General features: G+C 35.8%; 1 protein-coding gene across 1 annotated transcript; it reads right to left on the bottom strand.

Annotated features, from left to right (window-relative positions):
• Window positions 1-1,243: 1,243 nt before the first annotated feature.
• LOC121429744 lies at window positions 1,244-13,927 on the bottom strand. Its single transcript, XM_041626942.1, has 9 exons — window positions 13,777-13,927; window positions 12,129-12,361; window positions 11,233-11,423; window positions 9,520-9,636; window positions 7,765-7,954; window positions 5,754-5,934; window positions 4,261-4,457; window positions 3,218-3,381; window positions 1,244-2,652 (listed from the first exon to the last, which is right to left on the bottom strand). The coding sequence occupies exons 2-9, from the start codon at window positions 12,341-12,343 to the stop codon at window positions 2,510-2,512; spliced, it is 1,398 nt and encodes a 465-aa protein (XP_041482876.1). The 5' UTR covers window positions 12,344-12,361; window positions 13,777-13,927; the 3' UTR covers window positions 1,244-2,509.
• Window positions 13,928-14,333: the final 406 nt, after the last annotated feature.

Raw genomic sequence — 14,333 nt, forward strand, 5'->3', positions numbered from 1 at the left:
AACAGGCCCATGCACACACTTGGGAAATTCAGCACAGTACATGTATTATATGCATCTCTGTAGCACACAGAGGTATAATGCGGCTTTCATAGGGTCCAGCTGTTATCTGTTTAATTGATCCTCAAATTGGCAACAATGCCATTCTTCTACTTGTTTTCATACTTTGATAAAATGAATACCTGTGTTATATGACTGAAAATTAATGTAAATCGAAAATTGTTTTTAAAAAAATTGCCAAAATGTACTAAACAGTGATTTATATGTTTTTATTGATAAGGCATAATGCTTGAAATGAAATATAAATTGACAGGATGCAAAGCAAATCAACAGCTCAAAAACATGTTAATTTAACTCTTCAAAACTACTGGTGATCATCGTCGAGTCAGATCTCAAGTTTTAAATGCATGTACAGCCTTTCCCAATCTGAACAATAGGATATCATTTAAAGACAAACTTAAATTGTCTTTATCACCGGGTATTACATTTTAAAGAGAAAAGAGAAATAAGAATGAGAATTAGAAATAATTGAAATACTACTTTCAAACATTTTTGAGGAGCCAAAAAAATGTAGCAAATCAATCCCACAAATGGTGAAATACAAATGTATCAGATGTGTTTAATAAGAATTTCTCATAGTCATATGTGTACATACAGTACATATGCTGTAAATGATAAAATTTTTAAAAATTTTATGATTTACAACATATATAAAAACACAAAAAAATAGAAACATAAATTATTCACAACTATCACCATCCACAAGATATTGCAATTCAAGTGTTTCAGAAAACATGTGCCACGAATGTTGATTATCAAGAAAGTGTCCTTTTCCTTGCAAGTCAATTAATACCCCTTTCATAAACCCCATTAAAATGAATTAGGCGGCTAATAGCAGCATAATTTGGTCGTAAAATTGGAGGAGGACAAGAGTTATCCGCATTACTCTGATGCTGCTATTATCCGCATAATAGCAGCATCGGGACAAGATTTTGAGTTTATGAACGCATTTCCAAATAATGCGGATAATTGCCATGGTGCGGTCACAAGGTCACCCTTTTCCAACACAACCGCATCGGAGGGGGCGTGTCCAGTTGTCATGGCGATTATCCGCCTTTTTAATTACGGGCGCTCGTAAAAATAATGCGGCTTATTTTCGGAGTTTATGAACGCAATTTTTATTGAATTATCCGCATTACTCTTAGGCGGCTAATTGGAGGATAGGTTTATGAAAAGGGTATAAGTTTTTTCTAACAATGTAGGTAGCACGTGCCAAACATGAAAACAGAAGAAAAAACATCCAATCATCAAAGAATGTTAGCAAGTTCTAGTGGGGTAGAGACGAAACTGGCCGCTTTCATTGTGGGACAAATCAGAACAGTGAGAATGCAGGAGAAATTAGGGCCCGTCTAACATAAAGTTATGATTGATCCATTCAACCTCAAATGTATGGAAATCCATAAATGTCATATTTTGTACAGGAAATTTGCACATGTCCTTTGTTAACAAAGATATTAAAGTGTGCTTAATTTTCAAGAAAACATTGAAGATATGAATACAAAGAAAAATAAGAAGACTGAAAATTTTTATCACAATCAGATTTCCACATAACAATTATATGCACATGCAAGGCTGTTGATATGCAATTGAGAAAGCTGATGATGTCATAATGTGTACATTCACCATTCCACTTGCATGATTTGTTGTCAATTTAACCAGTAGTAGCTCCTGACTGAAATGCAACAATGACACAAATGAATAATGAAGACTGGGAAATAGATCATGAAATACAACAGAAATAGTGAGTGGGTGATATCAACAGTTTTGTCACTTGCAATCCTTCTAGGGAACGTTCCTCGAAAGGACTTGTCGGATGTTTAATCGGAAAAGTCCTGTTTTATCCAACAGCTACCATGGCAACAGTGCTTCTCAGCCAACTGGAATCAAGGGGAAATGTCAAAGATCAGGGGCCCGTTGCAGAAAGAGTTGCAATCAATCCCAACTCTAAATGCATGCACAACTTAATTTTCAACCAATCAACAGCGCGTATTTGGGACTTGCAATTGATTATTTGAGTTGCATTTAAACGCAACTCTTTCCGCAACGGACCCAAGATCTGAAAACTCGTCTTGCAAAAATATCAATAAAACGCTCCTCAGGATCTGAAAGCTCAAAGGTCAAATCCAGTTGGGATGAACTGTTCAGCAACATGTTTTGCCAAATTTATTTTTTTATTCAAAACAAAACTTTGTTTTAACAGGCTTTACCTTAGGGCATTCCATAAAATAGTCGACCTTTTTGTACGTCCGACCCCCATTTTTCTCAGGTTTTACTTCACTTCATACACTGACCAAGTCATGGTCATTTGGGAGCATTATAGACTGTCAAAAGAACAAGAAATCAGAGACAAAAAATTTCATTGAAGTCCCACATATGGGGTGTCGGACGTACAGATTTTATGGAATTGCCCCTTAAATAATTTTTCCCTCCCCCTTTCTGTCTTGAATATTCATCACCATGACTCTACTACCGACTGTATACCAGGTTTTAGAATGTTTAATCCAGATTTAAATCTATCGGGTATTGCCTTGCCTGTCCTTGCTGCTTCCGCTCCGAGTAGAGCCCCAAGGGCTGCGCCTCGGTTGCAGTTCTCACCTGGATTCAAGAGAAATAAGGAATAAAATGCTGCTTAAATGTCAAGTCCACCCCAGTAAAATGTTGATTTTAATCAACACAGAAAAATCAAACAAGCATAGCAATGAAAATTTCCTCAAAATTTGACGTGAAATAAGAAAGTTACTACATTACAAATTTTAAAGTGCATAACTACATGTATCTTTATGAAGGGAAAAGTCACATTGCCCCCCCCTTCTCCCCCTAAAGTGCCCTTACGCATGTAATTCATGAAATAAATAAGCAATTATCATCACAAAATAATAGGCATCCAATAAAGTTATAGTTTAACTTGAAAATACAATGTATAATTCTTCCAAACTAAAAGACGGGTCTGTACTACTCCAAAATTGATACTGACAATACTGAATTTTCATAGCAATAAAAAAATATTATGTTACCCATATCATGATTCTTTTAAATGATATTAAGTCTTACAAGTGTATGATGGCCTGTGAAGATTACAATGCAGAAAATAGTAGTGGGAAAAAAGTTGTTTCAACTGAAATGACAAACGGAAACAGAAAACTTGGAATGTGAGGCTTACCTCCGCAGTTTGTGTTCGCTAAAACACCACCTTCAAAGTCGTCATGGAATTCATATGCTAGGAAAAACATGGATGTCATAGCTCCTTTCATGTAGCAAGCCAAACCCAACTGACTAACAACAGACTGGTAGATTTGTAACCTCTTCTCTGAGCCTTTCTCATACCTTACAGATAGATAAATAAATGAATGATTTATTAATAAAAATCAAAGCATCATTGGTGTAAAAGCTGAATTCTGATGAATTTACAAGGTAATAAGGACACAAAAATCTTTCAAATGATAGTACAGATAATCAATTATTAACAAATATAATATGGTATCAAAATTGGTTGTCATTGTGGGATTTTTCATTCAATATTCCCCACCCCCCCCCCCCCAGAAAAAAAAAAAAAGAAATAAAATGTGTGGAAAATGGGTTATGGTTATCCTGCTATAGCATATTCAATCATATCCTGAAACATATATGGTATCAAAATTGTTCTACTGTTTAACAGAAAAATTAAACATTTTAATAAAAGTTATTTTTCAATGACATGAAGATCAATAAGCAAAAGTGATTGAAGTATTTAGCATGAGCAGGTCTATCTCACAGATTATGAGGTAATGAAAATGTGGACAACATACGGGGTATTAATTCATCCAGTTCACTGGATGTGTAGAACAAAATTGAGAATATGTTACAGACAGTCAGAAGCTCAAGTAATGATTCAATAATATGAATTATACTCAATTGTCATCTAATATTCCAATCTCACATAACCGAACGTACAACCCTTAACCCTTAAAGGCCGGGGGGCAGAATTTGCCCCTCCATCCTCTCCAACATTTTTGGTGATTAACCCGCCGTGCAAAATTTTTCAACCGTGCCTCTCGCTGACTTTTTACTTTCAAGTCTTGCGCAACTTTTGAGACCAAATTTGCGATGCCCGGTTACGAGGTTACAAAAAGATACAATCATACGCGAGTAGGCATTTAGTAATATCAATATTGAAATTGTCAACACAAATGATCTTGAGAGATCCTGTTTGGCCTTTAAACTCACTTTCTTGCTTTCTTGGAGTATTCTTCAAATAGCGTCGGCAGCCTGAAATTACCAACGGGAGGCGACAGAAGAGCTTCATTGATTTTCTCTCTCAGGCTTTGCCCATTGAGGACACCATGAAGGGTACGAGCATAGACATCAACGAAGGGATCAAGGTTGACAGAGGCATGGGTCATGCGAGTCAATCTCACAGCTTGCTGAGGGTAAAAGGTCATAGGTCATAGAAACAAAGGTCAGATTACATAAAAAGAGCAACATCAATGTTTATGGATATATTCATACACTGTATATGCTATTGTACATTTGCAAAAGAAAGACAAAGGCGCCCTACTCTTATGCTGCAATGCATACTACGAATGACAGTGTACGCAAGACTTCTTCTGTATTTGCTTAATTTTTCTAAAATTATTATTTTTTCAGTCTAAATGAAACTCATGCCTTTCCTGTCTCAAACAAACAAATCTCTGGTCAAATGTATTTAAAATAGCCAACCTGTAAACAGGATATATCCAATACACAGAAGATATGTTGAAGTTGTTCATGACTTGGCAAATATTAAACTCTGTGCAAACTCAAATAATGAGAAATTACAGGGAACAATTTTCCTGGTATCACATCGCAATTTGCTTCACATTTTTTAAGACTGCTACGCATAAAGTCTTTTGTATAGCATATTTTTACATAGGACTTTATCTTACTTACTTGAGAGATTTTCCCTTATGACCAAAAATGCTATTAAAATTTGTAAAGCAAAACTATCATTTTATTCCCTGAATTATCATTTTTTATGAGTCTATCCATATTTCAAGTGATTTATAAATTTTCAAGAGTTACAGCAATGATTTGCAAGTGATTATCAATGAAAAATGTTATAAGCTACTAAGATCCTTGTATTTGATTGGCTTAAAATGAATATCAGAGTCACAGTGCTTCATAAAAACTTGTCAGTCAGCTTCGGTAAAATCAACTTTTCATTGACTGAGAAACACAAGCATCTGACTGTCTCTATGGTGACTGCCATAGAATGGCAAATTGTCAGGCTGAAATGCTTCATAAAGTGACACCAAAACCTACAGATATTCAATTCTGTTATTTAGAAGAAACTTTCTGAAAGAGATTGGGATATATTGATTATAATGCACTAATTAGTATTTGGGGAATGCCCAAATGATCAGTAATTCTACTTTGTTGAGAGTCACAAACACTCCACACAGAAATGCATGTACAGGACTACAAAGAAATTTTTATTCCAAAAAAAGCTGTTTTCAGTCATTCAAATAAGAGGGCATCCGAAAAGCTTTTCTTTAAAAGTGAACAATTTAATATGAATGATATTCTTCGTTGAAGGAAATGGAATCATAATCGTGATGCAAGCTTGAATCCTGCTCAACCACTATCTCCATCTTAACTAAATCTTAACTTTGTTTGTCAAAGAAGAGGAGTTCCCCGTTTCAAAATCAAAAACTCCCACACGCACCTAACAGCATCCTTACCTTTGCGGCCACATCGACTGGTTTGTTAGCATTCTGGATGATAAGAGGGATTGGATGAACCACGGCACCTATTCCATCAATATTGTGATCAAGATGTTTGTTTTCCAAGTTTTTTATCCGTTTCTCCACAAATGACATCACTTCCTCTGGTTGGGTGGGGCCACCAGCAGCATCCCAGCTCCTGTAATCAACACAAGACAATTCAAGAAAATCAGCCACATTTTTTAATAAAACGGCCATTCTGTCAGGTTTGCGTCCTTTTTCTTTTTATGACATACTGGAACTGATAGACTGTGTCTCATTTAAACTAGGTAAACATTATCCAATGATCACTTTAGCCCAAAAATTGGTGTCCCAATAACAATAATGATGAGGTTTACATCATGATGTAATGCATTTTTGGGGTTAAAATGTTGATTTAAACTACAACAAATCCAGAAAAGATTTCAAGATCAAACATGAATTTCTACGGTTGGAGGTCTATCTCACATTGGCACATCAAAACTTAGCCATATCTGACTTGATCTTTGCTGTATAGAATGGTCGAAAGACTCGAAACCTACGTTAGTGGACAGCTTGTCATGCCTTTTTTTTTAACCAAACGGGATGGAATTACCCACAAAGGCAAGCATTTCAAACAGAGAAATAGATCATTGAGGAAAGGTTAAGCCTTAAACCAAAGATTTAAAGCCAAGAATACTGAAAGCCTTCCCCATTGGAACACCTAGGATGGCATTGCAAGGGGTTGTTGCAAGAAAGTATTTGTTATCTATTGAAATTTTCAGATGCAGATAAACGAGCCATAGATCAATTTTAACTCAAGCTATTATATAAGCTTGATGATGGAAGATGCAAACCAATCAATTACGAATTTGCAATGAAATGCAGGACTTGCAATTGATTTTGTGGCCTAAAATTGGCTTCAAATTTATTGCAAGTTCTCGGTAGCTGCTACACCCCAAAACGCTTTTTGGCAAAAAGGAGTTTTGACAAAGGAAGGCTAAGTCGTCGTAAGTCAGAAATCAAACAGAGATTGTGAGTGTATTTGATGGTATCATTAAGATATGAATGTCATTGGTGTGAAATGAAATATGCATATAGTCTTCAGACTAATAATATACTGTACGTTTCCATCATCTATTGAATTTTGTTAGCTAATTCCATGTCCTTCATGCACCCAAACATTATTTTATCTTTTATTCCTTAGCTCTCGTTTTTTTTTGGGGGGGTGGGGGTGTCCCAATTCCTCTGTGCATCAAACAGATCACAAGACAGACGTTGCATTACAAATGATGTGTTTACTATTATTATCATTATCATTATCATAATTATTATCATTATTATTTATCACCTGTATCAGACATCTGAGCTGGCCCTTTACAAAACTGTATTGCCCTAGATTTTCTTAATATTGGGAAGGGATATGTATGTTGCTTGTATTTTGCTCGGTCTCTATGCTCGTATTAATTTTGCATGCAGAGATGGCGCAAAATATACCATTGTATTTTCCTGGTCTCATCTAGAGGAATTTGACATTGCATGTAAAGAGATACGCTTCATAATGATCTGCGCACCAATAATATCTGTTATAATAATGACAACGCTGGATCCGGGCACTTACTTGTACGTCATATTGGTTAAGTGCTGAGCCTAGACCGTAATATAAACATGACACAATAGAAATCTATTCTTAAAAAAAATGTTCTAAATTTTCATGATTTTTGTTCGAGATATCTGATTTGTATGATAATACAATATTGACTGGCTCTTCTTTTGGGGAACATCAAATATATTGCCCATAAAAGAACCATATTCCCCTTGTCTAAAGACATGATTATTTTCCTGGCAATATATTTCATGTTCCCCATAAGATTAGTCAATAATTTTATCATCATCCAAATCAGAGTCAATATTATATAATTATTATCATTATCATTGCATTGTATTTGTTGCATATTCAATTAAGTGTTCCCCTTTCACAAGTAACTACTTTTCCTCCATTTATACTCACTTGAAAAATTCTCTGTGGTAGGATTCTGCATAGGTGTCGTTGTGGGTGTTTGGTGTGGTCATGAAATGGACATAGTCCGTCATGATGGAGGTTAGGACAGCATCATCTGACCCATCAGTGTCTTTAGATGCTTGGATTGCTGCCCTCAACGCACAATGGACGTTTAGTGTGTTATCACCTGCTGCCATTCCTACAAGATAATAAAAAAAGTTTTGAAATGGAAAATGGATTTGGGTTATCTCAGACTATTAAGTACAGACTGCTGTTACTACTACAGCTACATATAGAAGTGGTAATATCACTGCTAGTTCTACTGCTAGCACTACTACTACCGCTACTACTACTACTACTACTGCTACTGCTACTTCTACTACTACTACTACTACTACTACTACTACTACTACTACTACTACTACTATTACTATTACTACTATTACTACTACTACTACTTCTACTACTACTACTACTACTACTACTACTACTACTACTACTACTACTACTACTACTACTAGTAGTACTACTACTACTACTACTACTACTACTACTACTACTACTACTACTACTACTACTACTACTACTACTACTACTACTGCCACTTCTACACCTACTACTACTAACGATTACTGCATCAGATAGTATGACAAGAACATTTTCCAGTTAAAATACAAGGCACAGATTTCTGTTAAGGCACAATGATGCACAATGTTGTCTGCTGAACCGAGCAAAATGGCTGGTGTTGAAGATCAGATTCCCCTTTCACCAACGCCCAGGGATTGGGAAAAATCATGATTTCAAGCTCGGTAATGGTGATGATGTTGATGATCTGAAGCTCATAAGCAGGCGGTAAACAGAATGAAACATCCCAAAAAAATTGTTTTTACGGATATGATAAGAGCAAATCATTAGAGCTTCATGCTTTTTAACGAAAACATATTGAACTCTTTCAGATTCTTGCAGTGATTTTGTCAGATTCTTGCAGCAATAAAAGACAGTAAAATACACTGAAATCTTTTTTTATGTTTTTATTGTTTCTTTGGACCAGTTATTTTTAAAGGACAAGTCCACCCCAACAAAAACTTGATTTGAATAAAAAGAGAAAAATTCAAGAAGCATAACACTGAAAATTTCATCAAAATCGGATGTAGAACAAGAAAGTTATGACATTTTAAAGTTTCGCTTCATTTCACAAAACAGTTATATGCACATCTCGGTCAGTACGCAAATGAGGGAACTGATGACATCACTCACTCACTATTTCTTTTGTATTTCATAATATGGTATATGAAATAATTTGATTTTCTTTACATTGTCATGTGAAATGAAGTTTCATTCCTCCCTGAACACGTGGAATTCCATTATTTTAACATTTTGTGCTTCAGGCAAGGAGGTCCTAATCATTAAATTCGTAAAAATTGAAATATTGTATAATTCAAACAATAAAAAAAACAAAAGAAATATTGACATCATCGACTGATCGACTCTCTCCTTTGGATTTAACTGGCTCGTTCCTATATCTATTTTATTAAAAATAAGCCAAACTTTGAAATGTCATAACTTTCTTATTTTACATACGATTTTGATGAAATTTTCACCATTGTGCTTGTCTGATTTTTCTCTATTGATTCAAATCAACATTTTTCTGAGGTGGACTTGACCTTTAAGTTTGGACCAGTGAAAGTTGGAAAAACTAGGTATCTACTGGTCCAACATGATCAGGTCCGACCAGCAGAAAAAAGGGATGGTGTGGAGACCTACCTTGATGATAATGGATTGATCTGTCATTCTTTGTCCAGTACTGCAGCTTGCCATGTAAAATAATATCACCAATAATACTCTTCTGTTTCCCACTGAATGTTGATCTCCCAGCACCACCTAAAACAAAATATTCAAAGTTAAAGTAAGTATGGTGTCCAATACAGGTTCACATACAATGAACTATTATAATTAATCTTCAAAAGGCATATTGGCCTTGCCTGCTTACAGTCAGTAGAAAAGGAAAGATTATGACGAGAAATGCCCAATGGAATCATTAACAAAAGCAAGAAACCAATTGATGACAGCTTTATATTGCTGACAGCTTACACCTGTACACAAAAAAGTTGGCAAATTAAATTGAAATCCATACATAAATTATTCTTCAATCATACCCCCTTTCGATCAGGGGGTGTTTCACAAAGATTGAAGTATGACTTAGAGTCGCAATTAAATGTCTAGTTGCGTGCCGTAGAAGGAAGGCGTGACCGCATTGGACAGATCATGTGAAGAGGACGCACACAACTGCGTTTTGATCAATAGGATTGCACGTTGCACATCTTGTACGTGTTGGCATTGAAGTACAACTTTAAGTCATAATATAATCTTTGTGAAACACCCCCCAGGTGGGTGTTTCATAAAGCTATTCGTAAGTTAAGAGCAACTTTAAGAATGACTGGTGATCCTTTCTTATGGTAAATGGAATATTCATTGGCGATGGTTAAGCGCGTAGGAAAGGATCACCAGTTGTTCTTAAAGCCGCTCTTATCTTACGAACAGCTTTATGAAACGGCCCCAGGACTAAAAATGTATTCTGAATATGACTATTATCAATTGCAAATGAGATTATTATTCTTATCATTATTATTCATTCGGCAAAGAAAATTACAAAAACATATATATTTCAGTATGAACACTTCAAGATAAGATAACACAAAAGAACTCTTCCAAATCACATTTTCCACACAGAGATGAGCACAAAACTTGCTTCAAGTTCAACGGTGCAAGTTGAAAAAGTTCATTCAACTTCGCTTCGTTGAATGAACTTTTCCAACTTGCACGCTTATGTAATATTTGGAACAATCATGCTCATGAACATTGATATTTTTAAGATATTCAACTTAAAGGGGAATCCAACCCAAATAAAAACTTGTTTTTATAAGAAAAAGGAAAATTAGACTAGTTGATAGGTGAAAGTTTGAACAATATTGGACAAACAACAAGAAACTTATGAATTTTTATAAGTTGTAAATATTGGTAATCTCTATACCCATGGAGACTTCAAATTGGCCGCATATGAGATGTCATAGTGATGTAAAGGCAAGGACTACTCTTCCATGTACTCCAATACATATAAAGGCTGGCTAAAATGTCATTTTTCCCATAAGTTTAATTTCAAATTATGTTTTTCGTTCATGAGGACATAAAACAATTACTGCCCCAGGGGGATGGGTACTTAGGAGAAAACCACAAATCCCTGATAATTAAGTACATGGCCTATGGGAAAATTGTCCTTGCCCCTTGTCATAATTTATTTACCCAGTTGCCAATTTGAATTCTACAGTCATAGTATTAGTGATCACAATCTTAAAGCTGCTATAACTTTCTTATTGCTTGTCCGATTTCTTTCAAACTATTACCATTCTCCTCAATTTCTTTTTCTCCTTCCCATGACAACATTTTATGGCCAAGGCTGGATTCCCCTTTAAACTCTACCTGTTGCTGATATGGTCAGGATACTAGTTGGATGTCGTTTTCGAGGAGCTTCAAATCCAGTCAACCACCCGTTGAAATCTCTCTTTATATTATCAACATCATAATACCAATGGACAGGCATTGATAGAGAATCGCCTATGAACATGCCATACAATGCTCCCTCTCTCTTCTTGTTCATGTTCGGCATGGTACTGAAATGAATGAGAACAATATTTAAACGTTAATTAATAGGGTAGCCATGAATTGCAAATTTGAGAATAATTTCTCAATTGAAAAATAACTTTTCATAAGTTCATTAACTTTAAAAACTGGTACATGTATTTCCTTTCATCAAATAAATGCATTAACATTAAAACTGTGCAAATATGAGACTGTAACGAAAAAAATAAATTTGTTTTACAGAATAATAGTTTATGTTTACCAAGTGCTTTACTGAGGAGACCTCTAGGGCATGGAACAGGCCCAAAACGAAAGACAAAAATTAACTATATCTGGAATTGAACCACTATCAACCAGGGATGACATTCCTTGAATCACTTAGTCATTAAGATGACAGCCAGAACAAAAGCCATGGTTGCAAAGACCTCTTTCATTTGTAATTCACATTTGGGACTCAAATTGAGTCAGTATTAGATAGCTAATCATTTCTTGGTGATCAAAAGATATTCTAATGAACGTAACATCAATCACAAGATTTGACTCCTGACAAAGAGCAAAGCTTATGTGCTTAAAATGTCAAGAAAACAGTTCTTTTCAGAGCTACTATCAGAAAGATAAACCATCAGTCCTTCTCAGGACTATTAACCTTCATGTATATGGTGTTATCGCAAAACTCTCCATTCAGTCTTACCACCATGCAAACCTTCAAAGCTCAGAAGATTTGAATGTGGGCCTACCTGTTTGAATAGGTTGATTTCTCCGATGATGTGTGGACAGAGGATGCTGACAGTTGGTCTTGGGTCTTCGGGTGCAGGTTTGTTACCACGAACCAACCAAGGATGGAGGCTGCAGCAGTGAGGGTGACCCCTGGCAGTAATCTCCGCTGTCTGGTGAAATGGGACAGGCCTTGGAGCAGATGAGTTCCCTTCCTTACGATGGTCCTCGAAGACATAGACTTGAATAGATGGGACTAGTATGTAAGAGAAATAAGATAAACAAAAGGCTAAGATATTTGTTCCCGCAATGAAGTCACCTTCACATGAAGACACCTGGGCCCGTCTTACAAAGAGTTATGATTGATTGGATCAATCAATCGTAACTCTATGGAAATCCATCCATACCATATTTTTTTCCTACAGGAAATTTGCACATTGTCCTTTGTAAACATAGAGAAGCACAGTAAATTTTCAAGAAAAAGAATGAATGCATAAGTTAAACATAGAAAATATTTTGAACAAATATGCATAATGACGTTGCTGGCCATCCATGGTTGTAATTGATTGGATCAATTGTAACTCTTTGTAAGACAGGGCCCTGTGATCTCAATACACTTCAGTTGTTGCTGTGGTTTAAATATTGGCAATCTAGTCATTTTAGACTATTGTTGCCTCTCTAAAATGCTGGGGGGGTTCCACTAATAATTTATTTAGTAATCGATCTGACTCTAACATTTAATTTAGAAAAGTAAAGGTTTGAGGAAATCGTGCAAGACCTCTAATAATAATATGCATATCTAATTCTAGGTGATCAAAATTTCTAATGCCTTGGTTTCCTTTTTATTTCTTTCTTCTCTAAATTTTTCTTTCCCTTCTTGGGGGGCTGTCATTTTCGTTTGTTTCGACTTGCTTTCCTTTTCATTTACTTTTCTTTTCCCAGAAGGAAAAACCAGTAAGACCAGTATTTTTTTTACTGGTTTCCAGTAGATTTTTACTGGTTTCCAGTATATTTTTACTGGGCCAGTTGATTTTTAACCGGACCAGTAAAAAACAACTGGAGGCCGTCTGACCAGTTTCAACAACTGCATTCCAGTTGAAGCAATTAGCAATCTTATTCTCATTAAATTATTAATTCTTCTCATTTTGCTGCTTATTTATCATCATTTTTTCTCTTCGTCTTCCTTCTGGTTCTCCTTCACTTCAGTTGTGAATTGTGCTAGAATGCTGAGCATAAATTATATTCTCCGGGGACATTCTTAAAGGTATGCAATATATGTAAACTAGCTACTAGGGGCCACTAGGGCCCTAGCTCTCTGGGACTTTCCCTTTGTTTCCTCCTCTTTCTCCAGCTCCCCCTTCTTCTTGGCTTGCTCTTCTCCTCCCTTTTTTTCATCTTCTCTTCCCATTCTTCTTCTACTTCTTCTTCTACTTCTCCTTCCTCTCCTCTCGCTTCCTGTTGCTACAAAAGCAAGTAGCTCTAGATCTATGGCACATTTTCTCTCACTTCACTGCCTTCAGAAGTTCAGTTCAGTTTCGTCAGCTCAGGCAGAATTCATAACAACAAAGCATACACAAAATACAGCGTGTGGGACTGATTCCAAAAGAATCGACCTACATAAATAACGATCTTATTCATAAGAATCAATGAATAAATGCAATGACAACATACCTATCAATGTTAAGAAAATCGTCTTGCGCGACTTCTCTCAAAACATTCCAAATGGATATGACACAGCTTCGTAAGCTTCGTGAAATGTTCCGTAATGACAATAATTCACACCTTAACAGCCGATGTTATGAAACCACAAGTGGGCGGAGCTTGCATAAGGGCTTGCATTGTATAGTATACAGCTTACCGCATTACAGTTGGAGATCTCTATGCGGTCTCAGAGAAGGAGCTCAGTGGTCAGAAGTGTGGCTATAACTGAGCTGTGATTGGTCCAATTCTGCAGACCAGTCAGAAACCACTTGGGTCCCGTAACACAAAAGTTAACGTACATGGAATCAATGATCGTAGAAAAATGTTTCTACGATCATTGCTATTAAAGTTTTCTGATTTTTTTACGTAATTCAATTATTACTGGGAGCAATAATGGTACACGTACCGAGAACGAAATAATGGGGGTGGGGGATAATAATTAAAAGTGTGAGAATAAGAAAGAAGATTGTGATAATTCTAAAAGTTATGTTTTTCTTTTGCTTATTATCACAAAATTTCGGAAGAAA

The sequence above is a fragment of the Lytechinus variegatus genome, chromosome 16 (assembly GCF_018143015.1).
Source record: "Lytechinus variegatus isolate NC3 chromosome 16, Lvar_3.0, whole genome shotgun sequence".
Lineage (NCBI taxonomy): Eukaryota > Metazoa > Echinodermata > Echinoidea > Temnopleuroida > Toxopneustidae > Lytechinus > Lytechinus variegatus.

Bases quoted from the DNA above. Each gene is read 5' to 3' on its own strand.
- LOC121429744 (XM_041626942.1), bottom strand. From the start codon at position 12,343: ATGTCTTCGAGGACCATCGTAAGGAAGGGAACTCATCTGCTCCAAGGC. The intron at 9,637-11,232 runs GTAGAGTTTAAA...ATTTTGTTTTAG, and splicing joins CCTGACCATATCAGCAACAG to GTGGTGCTGGGAGATCAACA. The intron at 4,458-5,753 runs GTAAGGATGCTG...TTTTACCCTCAG, and splicing joins CAGTCGATGTGGCCGCAAAG to CAAGCTGTGAGATTGACTCG.